General features: G+C 39.1%; 1 protein-coding gene and 1 pseudogene across 1 annotated transcript in view; one reads left to right on the top strand and one right to left on the bottom strand.

Annotated features, from left to right (window-relative positions):
- ADGRG4 (adhesion G protein-coupled receptor G4) overlaps positions 1–15,150 on the bottom strand; it is a 199,211-nt gene that overhangs the window by 86,542 nt on the left and 97,519 nt on the right. The window contains 3 exon segments of the mRNA XM_051826944.1: positions 997–1,131; positions 10,269–10,431; positions 11,946–12,162. Of these exon segments, the coding sequence (XP_051682904.1) occupies positions 997–1,131; positions 10,269–10,431; positions 11,946–12,162 (515 nt within the window).
- Positions 4,276–8,980, top strand: LOC108178678 (enhancer of rudimentary homolog pseudogene; annotated as a pseudogene).

The raw sequence follows: 15,150 nt of genomic DNA, 5'->3' as shown, positions 1-15,150 counted from the left end.
AAATAACTGCGAATGTTTAACCATTAGACATTCATTCCTTTGGATAACCTCTTTAAAAACACAAACACATCTGGCCAAGTTAATGTATTGGCCTCCTAAGTACATGAATTTTGTAGTCAGTCTAGGTTTGATACCTAGATGTACCACTTCCTGGCTGTGAGACCTTGAGCAAAATTGCATAACTTCTTTGAATCTTGATTACTGATGAGTCGATAAGATAATAAATGTAAATATTGATAATCGATAGTGTTGATCATCATCAACTTCATGCAAATTCTGCTTGCTGCCTTCCCAACAGCCACATGAAAATAAATGTCTTGAAGTAACGGGTCTTTGGTTAGGCAGATGCCCAAGATAGGGTGAAGATAATAGTAGCAATGCAAAGGTGTTTATTATGTGTTGGGCAATACCATAATCACTTGGCAGCATTCACTCCTTCAGTCCTTCAAAAGCTCTATGTAGTCATGTTGTGATCCCATTTCACATGGGAGGAAACTAAGGCATGAGGATGAGGACCAGAGCCCTCAGAAAAGATTCTGTGCAGGCAGTGAGAAGGAGCAACAAGTGCCCGCAGGCAAATGTGCTGCTAGAATCCACCCAGCTCAAAGCAATTGGCCCCAAAGAGTGGGCATGTTGGCTGCGAGGAGCCAGGGAGACTGGAGAAGAAAGCACGGGCGAGCTGAAAGGGCATTTCATCAGCAGAACGCGCTGTTCTTTTCTGGTGCAGAAAAGTCTGGAGGCCTCTGCTTGGTCACCAGATAAGCCTTACGGTCCCTTCCAGAGCTGAGAGGCTGTGAAATTAAAAACGGTACAACATCATTAAAGTAGATGTTGAATCATGTGGAGGGCCAGGGGTTGTGCTAGAAGACTTGTAGAATCAATCAGACAGCGTATTCTAAAATAAACAGAACATAATGAAAATAGCAGGAGTTCATAATTACAATGACTCACCCACCGTATGTCAGTTCATGACAGTTACCAGAGGCAAAAACTTACCTTAAAGAGGGAAGTTTGCCCAAAGAAATTGAACAAGATGGTCTGTAAGTTGTTAACACGAAGCCTCTTCTTCAGTGATTTAGGCAAATATATAGAGGCCAAAACCTTCCCCGCAGGGACATCACCTAGGTAAATCTGCCAAAAAAAAATGTCAGGAAATGAAAACAGCAGTCTTCACCCATCAGAGTACAGTCCTGCCCACTCCCACCCCAGCCCCAACCCCAACCCCAACCCCAGAATATCACACAGCGGGCTGAGGGCTGAAGTATGGGAACTAGCTCTGGAAGCTATGATACACCTTTAACACGCACACACACACATGTAAATGCATGCACATGAACACCCACATACATGACACACTTGGAATCACATGCCTGCACACATACAGCACCCCCCCCAACACACACGCACATACCACCTATTCCTTTCTAAGCCTGTCTCTGTGGTTCTTTGTATTCAATCTGCTTCCACTGGAGTAACAATAGAGGTGGGAAGGGTAGTGACAAACTAGGAGATTGATCCTGGTTCTCAGTAATGAAAGCCAGTCTGGAAATCAAGCCACTTATCCCCATATAATTCTGAAAGTGAAAACTGAAACATCAACCAAACATAGTACAAGGACATTAGGCACTTGCCCCATAGTTCATGGAGCAATGTTTTGTTAAAAATTGGGAAGGGAATTCTTCTAGAGACTTAATAGCTGAAGGACTTGCTTATTTGATTGGTAGTAGTACTTGATAATTACTGTAACATTTTTGAGACTGAATGACAGCCTAATCAATAATTACACTGGGACCACAGTACTAAACATGGACTCTCTCAAGCAAAATAAGGTCTATGCGCACCCTTCCCTACATTCTCTCACATGATCTAGCATCCGAGAACACAGAGGTAAGCTGTTAATGTTATCAGGAAATGAAGGTTCAGAGAGATTAAATGACTTACCCAGGTTCACATAGCTTGGATGGGATTGAAAAAGACAGATGTGATTTTGACCCTTGTTTTCCCCATTATCCATACTGTCTTTTAAGGAGTTATTACCTAACTGGATGTATACTAAGAGAATGAAAGTTTATATTTTCACAAATGAATTGTGAACTCAAAGTCATGTGGCTCCTCTAGCGCAAATGAACTCTGGAAGAACCATGGAGTGGTCATGATTTCACTTCAACCATCAATGTGGTTGAGGTTGGTTGGTTGATTTCTCCACCAAGGTTTATAATAGAAACCCTCAAATGTAAACAAAATGCAATGGAAATTCAACATTTACTTCCAGTATGGTTAAGTAGCTCCTAATGGACTTGATCCTCTTGTATATAACAACTACACAAAATAACAGTGACTTGAAAGCACTGGAAAACAAACAAAAGCAGACAGACTTGAGAGAAGACTAGACATTTGGAAAAAGGTAACATCACGAGGTGCGTTACCTGTTTTTATAGCATATAGCCTGCTAACATACTTAAACTAACGTTGTGAAGTACAATGGAAAACCTGCAGAATTTCTGGCAAGTAGAACCAGAAAACAAAGATCAGGGGAAGCACAACCACTAGAAGGTAGTAGAGAGAGGGCACATCTGGAACAGAGACAGCAAGAGGAGATACCGCATTCTGAGCATAAACAGGTGCAAATCTCTGCCTGTCTCTGTCATATGTGTAAAGGAATTACAAACTACAGGCAGTCTCTGTCTACTGCATGTTCTTATTTTTGTTTTGTTTCTGTTTCTGTTTTTGTTTCTATTATCTTCTCTCCTCCCCTCCTCCTTCATCTTCCACTCTTCCCATCTTCTGGATGGCAGTTCTAACAGAACAGAAATATTTATTATCTATACTTTAGCAAATAAATTTTCTGATTCCCCCTATAAATCCTACAGGTCTTAAAAATAATAAGAACGACTCTTATCTTGTTCAGACAAGGTCATAGTCAAAGTGGAGGTTCTCTCCTCCCTTCAGAGAAAGGTACCTCCTTCTTTGAAGACCTGTTCTTTCCACTGGGATCTCGCTCACAGAGATCTTTTATTTAGGTGTTGGTTTTTTTTTTTTTTTTTTTTTTTTTTGCCAGAGTGTCTTGGCTTTCCATGCCTGAAATACTCTCATGGGCTTTTCAGCCAGATCCGAATGCCTTTACGGCTGATTCTGAGGCCAGAGTGCTGTTTAGGACATCCGCCATTCTATGAGTCGGCTGAGTATCTCGCTTCCCATGTTGGATCACTCTCCCCTTTATTTATTCTATCTGTTAGTATTAGCAGGTACTAGACTTGTTTATGTGCTCCCTTTGACTCTTAGAACTTTCATTATGATCAATTGTGAACTGAAATTGATCACTTGGACTAGTGAGATGGCATTGGTACATGCCACCTTGATAGGATTAAATTGGAGTCCCCTGGTATGTTTCTAACTCTACCATTTGGGGCAAGTCAGCTTGAGCATGTCCCAAATTGTACATCTCTTCCCTCTCTTATTCCCACTCTTATGTTTAACAGGGATCACATTTCAGTTAAATTTCAACACTTAAGAATAACTGTGTATTAATTACAGAATTAAACCAGATAAGAATTAAACAAGATAAGAGTCAGAGAACTCAAGGGGCTTCCATAGTCTTGGAAACTCATGACTGGTGCATAGGGAGATTACTGATGCCATAAACAGGAGTGTCAATTGGTAAAGTCAACAACAGGAGTCACTGTGCACTTACTCCTCATGTAGGATCTCTGTCCTTAATGTGCTGTACATTGAGGCTTAATGCTATAATGAGTACTCAAACAGTATATTTCACTTTGTGTTTCTATGGGGGTGCAAACTGTTGAAATCTTTACTTAATGTATACTAAACTGATCTTCCGAAAAAAAAAAGAAGAAGAAGAAGAAATTATCAATTCCCAACTTGACTCTCACTGGGATTAAACATGACAATAGGTCTTACCTGATTTCATCATCATTTAAAAAATCATCTATTATTTTTCACTTTATGTTTCTGTGTGGTAGCAAACTGTTGAAATCTTTACTTAATGTATGCTAAACTGATCTTCTGTATATAAAGAGAATTGAAAATGATCCTCATGTGAATGGAAGGGGAGAGGGAGTGGGAGAGGGGAGGGTTGCGGGTGGGAGGGACGTTATGGGGGGGAAGCCATTGTAATCCATAAGCCGTACTTTGGAAATTTATATTCATTAAATAAAAGTTAAAAAAATAAAAAAAATAAGAACGTACTATGAACTATCACTAACAAGCTTGACAAGTTAGATGAAATCAATTCTTATAAAAATACAACTAACCAAAATGGACACAATGGATGAAGGAGGACATTTGAATGGCTGCATATTCAACAAATGCATGGAACTTGCTATCAAAAAAGCTTCCTACAAAGAAACTGTAGGCGCCAGCATTGTGGTGTAGCAGATAAAGCCACCGTCTGCAGTGCCAACATTCCATACAAGCAACAGTTCAAGTCCCAGATGCTCCACTTCTGATCCAGATCTCTGCTAATGCACCTGGGAAATCAGGGAAGATGTCCCAAGTCCTTGGACCCCTGCCACCCATGTGGGAGACCTGGATGAAGCTCCTAACTCCTGGCTTTGTCCTGGCCCAGCACTGGCTGTTGGTGCCATCTGGAGAGTGAACCAGCAGATGGAAGGTCTCTCTCTCTCTCTCTCTCTCTCTATATATATATATATATAGATAGATAGATAGATAGATAGATATAACTCTGACTTTCAAATAAAGAAATAAATCAAAAAAAAACTGCTGACCGAGAGGGTTTCTTTGAGAACTCTATCAAGCCTTTAATGAAGAAATAATACCAATGTTACACAAACTCTTTCTGAAAATAGGAAAGATACCATTTCCCAATTCACTTCTGTAAATGTAGCAAACTCTTCATCTAAAGCCCATGAAATTTAAAAACAAATCAGACCAACATCTTTGATGAACACAAGTGTAAAAAAAATTAACAAAATATAAACTCATTGTAAATATCAATATACAAAAGAATAGTACGTTGTGACCAATGAGATTTTTTCAAGAAATGTACAATTGGTCTGGGACCATGGCTGTATCCTAGCGGGTTAAGCCACCACCTGCAGTACTGGCATTCCATATGGGTGTTGGTTCAAGTCCTGGCTGGCCTAATTCTAATACAGTTGCCTGTTAATGTGCCTGGGAAAGCAGTAGAAGATGGCCCAAGTACTTAGGCCCCTGCACCCACATGGGAGACCTGGAAGAAGCTCCTGGCTCCTGGCTTTGAATCAGCCCAATTTCAGTCATGCTGGCCATTTGGGGAGTGAACCCCAGTGGATAGACGACCTCTCTCTGTCTCTTTATAACTCTGCCTTTCCAATAAACAAATAAATCTTTTTAAAAAAAATAAATGTACTATATTGGTTTGATATTTTTAACATTTTAAAATCAATGTAAATCACAATATTAAAATAATAAAGGATAAATTATTTCAATAGATAGAGAAAAATCATTTGACGAAACTCAACAACTCATGACAAAAATTTTCAGCAAACTAGGAATAGAAGGTACCTCCCTCAATTAAATAAGGAGCACCTAAAAAACATAAACATGGCCAACATAGTAATAGTAAAATAGTGAATACTTTTCATCTAATATCAAGAACAAAACAAATATTCTCACATCAACCACCTCTATTCAATTTCTTATTGGAATTATTAGACATCAAAAATGAAGCAAAAGTAGGGGGTGGCACTGTGGCGTAGCGGATAAAACCATCAATTGCAGAGCTGGCATTCCATATTGGTGCCAGTTGGAGTCCTGGCTGCTCCACTTCCAATCAAGTTCCCTGCTAATGGCCTGGGAAAACAGCAAAAGATGGCCCAAGCCCTTGGGCCCCTATATCCAGGTGGGAGACTCGGAAGAAGCTCCAGGCTACTGGTTTCGGATCGGCTCAGTTCCAGCCATTGTGGCCGTTTGGAGAGTGAGCCAGCAGATGGAAAACCTCTCTCTCTCTCTCTCTTTCTCTCTCTGCCTCTCTGTAACTCTTTCAAATAAATAAATAAATCTTTTAAAATGCAAAAAAAGTAATAAATGAAATTAAAATAATTACTTAAGAAAAAACCTGTCAATTGTCAGATGATGTTGGCTTATATAGAAAAGTCCTAAGAAATCACTAAAATAACTACTAGAAACAATAAGTGAATTTAGAAAATGCACGGATATAAAATTTATAATTATATGAAAGTACTTCAAAAAGTGCATGGAAAATTGAAAAAAAATTAAATCCATGCATAGGTTTTTTTTATAACATGCATTTTCCATGAACTTTTTGAAGACTCTTTGTGGGTGTATGTCTGTATGTGTGTGTGTGCGTGAATGTGTGTATTATTTAAAAAGTTTGAATAGTCCTTTTCTGAAGTGGTTAGGAAAGAAAATGTTTCAGACTCTGGAATTTTTCAGATTTTTGAATATTTACATAGATTTTATCAGTTCAGCAGCCCTTATCCAAAATGCTTCAAAATCCAAAATTGAAAGGCATTTGTATTTCAGCTTTTCCAATTAGATATGCTCACCCAACCTGTATTATATATTTCATATATAATATGAAAAAGTACATGTGTTATATATGGTATATATGTAATCAATTGTGTTTTTGTATACTTTCAATAAATAGATGGAAAATGTAAGCTCTATTCCATTTGCAACAGTTCCAAAATATAAAATATTTTGAAATAAACTTATCAGAAGACATGCAACATCTCTCTACTTAAAACTATAAAACATTCCTGAGAGATATTTAAATAGACATAAATAAATGTTCCTGGATTAGAAGTCATTATTATTAGGAAACAAATTTTCTTAAAATTGATCAATTGCTTCAATTTAATTCCAGTCACAATTTTAGTGAGTTTTTTGTACAAATTGGTAATCAGATTAAAAAATTCATGTGGATATGCAAAAGGAATAGAATAGCCAAAAGAATTCTGAAAAACAATAAAGTTCAAGGGCCTACATATGTGCCTTCAAGACCCTACGAAAAGTAAATGAAACAGGATAGAAAGCCCAGACATAGATCCATGTTACACAACTATTTGACCTTTTTTATTGTATTACTAATTGAATTTTTGTCAAAGGTACCAAAGCAAGCCAACAGGGAAAGAGCTATCTTCCTTAAATGGTGCTGAACAAACTGGATACCCACATGGAACAAAATGATCTCCAACCCCTTACCTCACACCATACATAAAAATTAATTAGGATTGTCGTCCTACAAATAGAAATTGGGACCATGAAGCTTTAAAAGGAAAGCACAGCATATCTTCATGATTTCCTTGTTGGCAAAGTTCTCTTAACCAAGTTACATATGGTTATTTATAAAAGAAAGAAACCTACAAACTAGACCTCAGAAATACTAAAAACTTAAGGACATCAAAATATACTATTCAGAAAATAAATAGGCCAAGTATAAAGAAAACACTTTAGAAACATATATTTGGGCTGGCGCCGCGGCTCAATAGGCTAATCCTCTGCCTGCGGCGCCAGCACACCGGGTTCTAGTCCCAGTTGGGGCGCTGGATTCTGTCCCAGTTGCCCCTCTTCCAGGCCAGCCCTCTGCTGTGGCCCGGGAGTGCAGTGGAGGATGGCCCAAGTGCTTGGGCCCTGCACCCGCATGGGAGACCAGGAGAAGCACCTGGCTCCTGCTTGGCTTCGGATCAGTATGGTGAGCTGGCCGCAGCGGCCATTGGAAGGTGAACCAACGGTAAAGGAAGACCTTTATCTCTGTCTCTCTCTCTCTCTCTCACTGTCCACTCTGCCTGTCAAAAAAAAAAATATATATATTTGAAAAATGACATATCCAGAATATATAAAAATACTTATAATTCAATAATAAGAAAACAAACAATCCAATTTAAAAATGTACAGAGGATTTTGACAGATACTTTACCAAAGAAAAGTTGTGCATATTCAAAATGGAAACAAAAAAACTACTCCACATCATTAGTGTCTTTAGAAAACAGTATGAGAGTTTGTTAGAAACTTATACAGAATCTCTGAGTCAGCAGTTTCAATACTATGCATTTTTCTAAGACATATGACAACATATGTCTACAAAAAGACTTCTATACGAACGTTCTTAACAGCATTATTCTTTATAACCTAAAGTGGAAACAACACAAATGTCTATCAAGGACAGGATACACAAACAATATGTGGTATAGCTAATTAATGGAACATTACTCAGTAATAAAAAAGGAAAAAGCTATGCATTTAATAGGACAAACCTCAATTTTAAAAAAGCCAGTATGCAGCTGGCACCACGGCTCACTAGGCTAATCCTCCACCTGCGGTGCCAGTACCCTGGGTTCTAGACCCGGTTGGGGCGCCGGATTCTGTCCTGGTTGCTCCTCTTCCAGTCCAGCTCTCTGCTGTGTCCCGGGAGGCAGTGGAGGATGGCCCAAGTGCTTGGGTTCCTGCTCCCGCCTGGGAGACCAGGAGAAGCACCTGGCTCCTGGCTTTGGATCGGCGTAGCGCGCCAGCCCTAGAGGCCATTTTGGGGGTGAACCAACGGAAGGAAGACCTTTCTCTCTGTCTCTGTCTGTCACTGTCTAATTCTGCCTGTCAAAAAAAAAGCCAGTATGCTAAATGAAAGAAACCTTGTGCTAACCTCGTGTGCAGCAGTGGTGTCTGCAGTGGCTACAAAGAGAAGAGCTGGGTGCAGTGTTTCACGCCATTTTGCTGGTGCAGCCCATCAAGAAGCCAGAGGGCAGAACTTAGGCTATAAATCTGTGAATGAATGCTTGGAAGGTGTTTGTAAAATGTGTAAGGAATATCTGAAGAGACTGAATCCCAAAAGTCCATCTTATCACATATGATTATCAGTCAGTTTGGTTTTATTGATGATCTGGCAGACCTCAGCTATCTTATTTACCAGGCTGATACCCACATATTCCAGCCTCACAACAAAGACTGGATCAAAGAGATCTAAATGCTCCTCTGCCAGTAGGCCCAACAGGTGGGGAAATAATGGAGGTGGAAGCACTGGGGGGTGTGAGTGGGCTTGGAACACAGGTGTGTATAGCGTGCTGTAGTGGGAGTTTTGTAGTAGTGCTGTTTCCATCTGTAACACTCTAGCCAAAATTGCGTGTATTAGATGAAATGTAACCATTGCCCCTGTTTTTCTTTTCTTTTTCTTCCTTTTTTTTTACTGAAACGTTTTTATGAGGATTTAGATGGAAGTTGTTTTTTGTCAGTTAATGCTGGTTACAGAGCTTCAGACTGTTGAGATCTGCTTTGCAACAGTCATCTTTCTAACCCTTCGAGATGGAGTGGGGAGGGTGGCTCAGTTCAGTTATGCCCTCAAGGTAAACTCTTAGTGGAAAACTAAGGTTACAGAACCTTAGTTATTTTTCTTTAAAGAAGAAGCCTTAGTTAAGAGATTCCATATCATACCATTTTATCTGTATAAAGATTCTAGAACAAGAAAAACTAGCATGGAAAACTATCAGAACAGTGGTTACCACTGGAGGTGATAGTTTCAGGGATTAGTTGTGAAAGGAGAATGAGGGAGTTTTCAGAGTTGATAGTGATATTTTCTATGTTGATAGAGGGTTGGTTGGTACACATTATACATTTGCCAAAATTCAAAGGATATATACTTAGGATTTTTGTGCTTTTTTCATATCAATTTTATACTTTTGTAACCATTAAAAAATCTAGTCTCCCAAATCACTTTGAGTAGGGTTGGTGGCCTATGGACTACCAAAGGCTGGGTTAATGTCATCGAGAGAAAGGACACTGACCATTTTTTAAAATTGCCACACAGTAATTGCTCATATTTATGGGTCACAGTGGGATACTTTGATATATGTATAGTATGTGTAATGCTCAAATAAGGATAATTAGCATGTAAATCACCTCAAAAATTTATCATTTCTTTGTGTTGGGAACATTCAGGGACCAGACTTTAAAGCCAGCCAGACATAGGTTTGAATTCTGGCTTAGTCATTAATACACTGTGTGTCCTTGGAAAACCTACTCAATTTCTCTGTTTTCTTGTCTGCACAAACAGTAATACACATATAACATGTAAGTTCCCATCAATGATAGCCAATAATAAGCTGACAGTTTAGATGAGTTGTGGGGCACAGGGCCAAAGGCAGTATCATTGTCAGACTGTTAAGGATAATATATGGATTTTCCCTGGGATATTTGTATATTCAGAAGTTCCTCTGAAAATGAAACCTAAGGAGTAAATGAATGAAGACTGGGACCAGGGCTTGGCTGAATGACTCTGTATCCCAAGCGGCACTCACCTCAGGGTCTGTGCCTTCTGTATAGGAGCGAATGCTGAAGGTCACTCCTTCAAACTTGTGGTCCACCCGCAGCATGGCCAAAGCCAGTCTGGCCACCATCAGATTTGCAGTTCTCCCCCAAAACTCCATCTTGTGACCAGCACGCTCGATTAGCCTCAGAATCCTGCAAGCAACCACAAGAGGAAAAGAATGTTCCTACCTTTTTATTCTTTAATGTTTTTAAAGATTTCTTTCTTTATTTCAAAAGCAGGGTGAAGAAGAGAGAGAGAGTGAGCAAGTGCACTTCGATCTGATGGTTCACTCCCTAAATGGTCACAACAGCCAGGCTGAAGCCAGGAACTAAGAATTTTATCCAGGTCTCCCACTGGGTGGCAGGAACTCAAACATTTGGGTCATCAGCTATTGTCTCCTAGGCTCATTAGCAGGGACCTGGAATAGAAGCAGAGCTGCCAGGATTTGAATCAGTGCTCCCATATGTGATGCCAGAGTAGCAAGTGGTGGCTTAACCTGCTGCTCCCTATTCCTACTTTTTCATGTAAAACCCAGCCTCCTTAAAAGATTTCTTCATTGAAAGACTTGGCTCTGAACTTTAGTCACCATGTTTATATTGCCTAGAAATTATTACATAAGAGCACTGGCTTTTAAATCAGGCTGAAGACTACATCGTAGCTCCTCTAATTTCTAATCATGTGTGCAAATAAACTGATCTCACTATACTTCTGTTTCTTTGCCTGCAAAGTGGGAGGTGATATTAGCACACGTCTCAAAAGACTGTTTTGGAAAATTAAATAAAAATGTTGTCTATAAAGCCAAATCCTTTAGGCCTCATAGTCCCTGATAAGAACTTTGGATTTCATTCACCATGTAATGGAATAGAACTGAATGGTGTTTAAAGCAAGAGAATATGATATGATATGAGGAAGCTCAAAATTTTTATAAAAAGTGGAATTAAAATATGCTTATTTGAATGCAAAAAATAATTTGAAATACATGCAGTAGGGGGGTGCTTCAAAAAGATCATGCGAGATGGGTATTATTTTTAAAACCTCATTTTCCATGAACTTTTGAAGCCACCTCTTCTACACTTTAAAAGCTCACTCTGGCTTCTATGTAGAAGATTTACCATAGAGGGTCAAGAGTTGAGGCAAGGAAACCAATTAGGTTATTGTAGATGGTCAGGTGAGAGGAAATGTGCCTCCGAGTGGGGGTGGGGTGAAGATGGACAGAAGCAGATGGATCCCAACAGACCACATAAGAGACCAAAAAAAAAAAAAATGCATGTATGGCGCCTCATAGAGAAGTTAGTTAATGATTGGCTGTCAGCTAGAGGGAGATACCTAGTACTATTTTTAAGTTACTTACATTAGCACTTGTTTGAATAAATTTCTTAGCAATGAGGAATACTGGGGTACCAGCAGGGTTAAGGAAATCAATTGGAGGTTTGGTTTAGGGTAACTGCTTATTTGAAAAGTTGATATCAGTAAGATACAACTCAAATTTGAATGCATTCTTTCACAACTGGTATTTGAATAAAAGGGCCTCATCTTATTGAACTAACTGTACTTTCAATGCCTAACTACCTGACTTTTAAATTGGTGATGATTGTATGCTAAAGTATGAATGGCATATAATTTAAACTTCTTGCATAATTTCTTTTACCTAAGTATTAATACTTACTCATTGCTTACTTCATGCAGACCAGAGGCGGAATCATTTTGCTTTTCCAAAACAGCATTGATGATTTGTAACATAAGCTGGGTTAAGTTCATACTTATTTTTTCACATAGCGAAATATCAGACACTTTAGAAACAATAATCTTTGTCTCTTCTTCATCCAGAGGAGGAGATTCATTTAGCAAATTTAAAATGTGCTCTGCCACATCATTTGCATTCTCTGGGGGAAACAAAATTGAAACGTACAACTTGCATTAAGTACTTTTGGGCCATGCTCATCTGCTTTCCTTGCTTTAAAAATCTAAAGACAGTGAACTGAAAATGCATACCAAGGTAACAAAGTTTATAGATGGACTTCAATTTCTACAATAGATGTAGTCCCAGAAAGTAGCACGTAAGTCAACTTTTTATTCATTAATTCCTCTTTCAAATGCACCAGGGAAATCTTTTTGTCACTGAACAATTATCTTGAAATTTGATTCTAATTAAATTGAGACTTTTGAGTATTGGATTGAGTTAAGCAGATCCCACCTATATTCAAATATCAGCAAACATTTAGTCTGTGTTTTCATAATCCAGGGTGGTGATTACATTTTCCTGTCAAGGCCCATCAACTGACAGAGAAAAAAGCAAATAAAGACCAGGTAACAATAAATGCAATTAATTTAGATTTTCTAGAGAGTAAGAACAACAGATATTAACTCGCCCACCTTTTTCCTTCACTTTTTATTATGGAAATTTTTAGGCACACATAAAAGTAGAAAGAATAGTATAATGAATCCCCGTGTACTGCATGAGTCACCCAACTTCAACAAATATCAATGAAGGGCTAATCTTATTTCATCTACATTCCCATCTATCTTTGCCCAACCCTGGATTATTTTAAAGCAAATCTCTGACATCATATCATCTCATCCATGCATATTTTAGTATGTATTTCTAAAATTGTCATAACCACAATACCAATTAAAATTAAATTTTGAAATTAGTGGTAATATTCAAATATCCATTGATGGAACAGGGATATAAGCCTCAGCCATTTTATCTCCTTGTCTGAAAGTAGATAAAATTCTATTTTATCCCTTACCCCTGCCTTCTTTCAAGAGACCAGCTCAGCCCCATGCCCTGTATTGTTCCACACCCCACCTCCTGTATTCCTTTCCAGGTTTGAAAGCCTGGGAGAAACCTTAAAAAACCTGTATGGAGCCGGCGCCCTGGCTCAATAGGCTGCGGCCGGTTCTAGTTCCGGTTGGGGCGCCGGTTCTCTCCAGGTTGCTCCTCTTCCAGTCCAGCTCTCTGCTGTGGCCTGGGAGTGCAGTGGAGGATGGCCCAAGTGCTTGGGCCCTGCACCAGCATGGGAGACCAGGAGAGGCACCTGGCTCCTGGATCAGCGTGGTGCGCAGGCCGCAGCGGCCATTGGAGGGTGAACCAACAGTAAAGGAAGACCTTTCTCTCTGTCTCTGTCTCTGTCTCTGTCTCTCTCTCTCACTGTCCACTCTGCCTGTAAAAAAAAAAAAAAAAAACAAACAAAAAAAAAAAAACAAAAAAACAAAACAAAACAAAACAAAAACCTGTATGGAGAAGTTCACCTCTGTCTACTGCTCCCCAACCCCTCTCTGGACCCTTAACCCACCCTAAGATACATAAGGCCCAGCACACTGGAGGACTGGGCCTTCTGCCACATGTTTGGTCTATGTGCACACCAGCAGTTGGCCACCTCTGAGAATGTATTTTTGTTCTTGAACAAATTCGTTTTGGCTGTGAGTTCGTATCCTGTCTCCTCTCTGTTCTGTGCCCACTTTCATTACATCTAGTAAGTGCTAATATTCTTAATTGTCCAATAAATGCTTTATTAAAAAGAGGTTTTGTTTGAATAATCACCCACTTTTAAAGTTAGCAGCTTTGCTAAACAAATACAACACGAATAGATTTTGGTTCAATATAACTAAATGAAGCTGAGATTCCTTGTGGTATATTCCTAGCTGAAAATACTCAAATTCAAGTCCCATAACCAAAATATAGAGGCAAACAATTGAAAAAATACAATCTGCTAAGAAAAACTGCAGAGAGGGGATTAGGTTCATAACACATTTAACACAGATTATATTGCAAACAACCAACTGTGTTTGTGGAAACAAAATAATACAGCATAAAATTCTCTCTCTCTCTCTCTCTCTCTCTCTCTCTGTGTGTGTGTGTGTGTATCTGTGCATGTCAGTGTCCCCCCAAATCTCTCTCCTACCACCAAGCTCCCCACGACTTTACTTCTGATAAAACCTGCATATTCTATTTTTTCTCCCCCATTTCCTTGCTTTATTCTCTTTTTCTGCAAACAACTCTGTTCTCATCTATGTAAATTAAGCAATCTTAGCTGAAGTCCTCTCAGTTCCTCTTCCCTCCCTGATTAACCGTTACCCCAATCTGCCCAACAAATGGCTTACATGGGAACTGAGTTAGCAAGGACAAGGGTTTTCCTTGAGGAGTGAGAAAGAAGGGGGCAGCTTGTAATTTACTAAGCTTGTAATTGTTTCCAAATTAATACTTTCTCTGTGTTAACATCTATCTTCTGGGAAGTTAGAGAAACTGAGGAAACAAGACAGTGAGCTCATTCATGGATCTTTTTCATGCCTTTATTAAATTGCTCCAGCTTTGTTTGTTGAAAATGGAACAGTCAGAACTGTCTTGTCATGATTCTTTGGGTTTCAGTGGTGCGACTTCACTTTGTTCAGTCCCTGCTGTGGCAGAATGAAAGTAAACAACAGTGCAAGGAGAGATTAACTATGCTGTAGAAAATAATCATAGGCTCTTCATCAGGAGTTACATGGTTTTTAAGGATAAGGTACACTCATTGTGGAAAAATTCTAGGTCCCCAAGCCCAAACAATAAAAAGAGTGCTCCTTTGTTGCTATAGAATAAATAGATCTCCATTGCTCGAAGTACAACTAACCCACAACTAATTTCAATAATCAAAGTTGTAACAGTGCCCGTTATTTATTAAACAATTTTTATGAGCTAGTGTTCTAGTTATGTGCCGCTACCTAACAAACCACACAGAAACTTAATGGTCTGGGTGTTGACTAAGCTCAGCTAAGCACTTGTCACTTAGGTGTCCTTCGTGCTGTTGCAGTTAGAGAACAAATAGCAATGACATAGCTGAAGGCTAGACTGGGCTAGAAGTTCAAAGTGGCTCACTCACATGACTGAGAGT

Source organism: Oryctolagus cuniculus, chromosome X (genome assembly GCF_964237555.1).
Source record: "Oryctolagus cuniculus chromosome X, mOryCun1.1, whole genome shotgun sequence".
Taxonomy (NCBI): domain Eukaryota; kingdom Metazoa; phylum Chordata; class Mammalia; order Lagomorpha; family Leporidae; genus Oryctolagus; species Oryctolagus cuniculus.
Note: the sequence above shows the minus strand (reverse complement) of the source record. Positions and strands in the feature narration are given on the sequence as shown.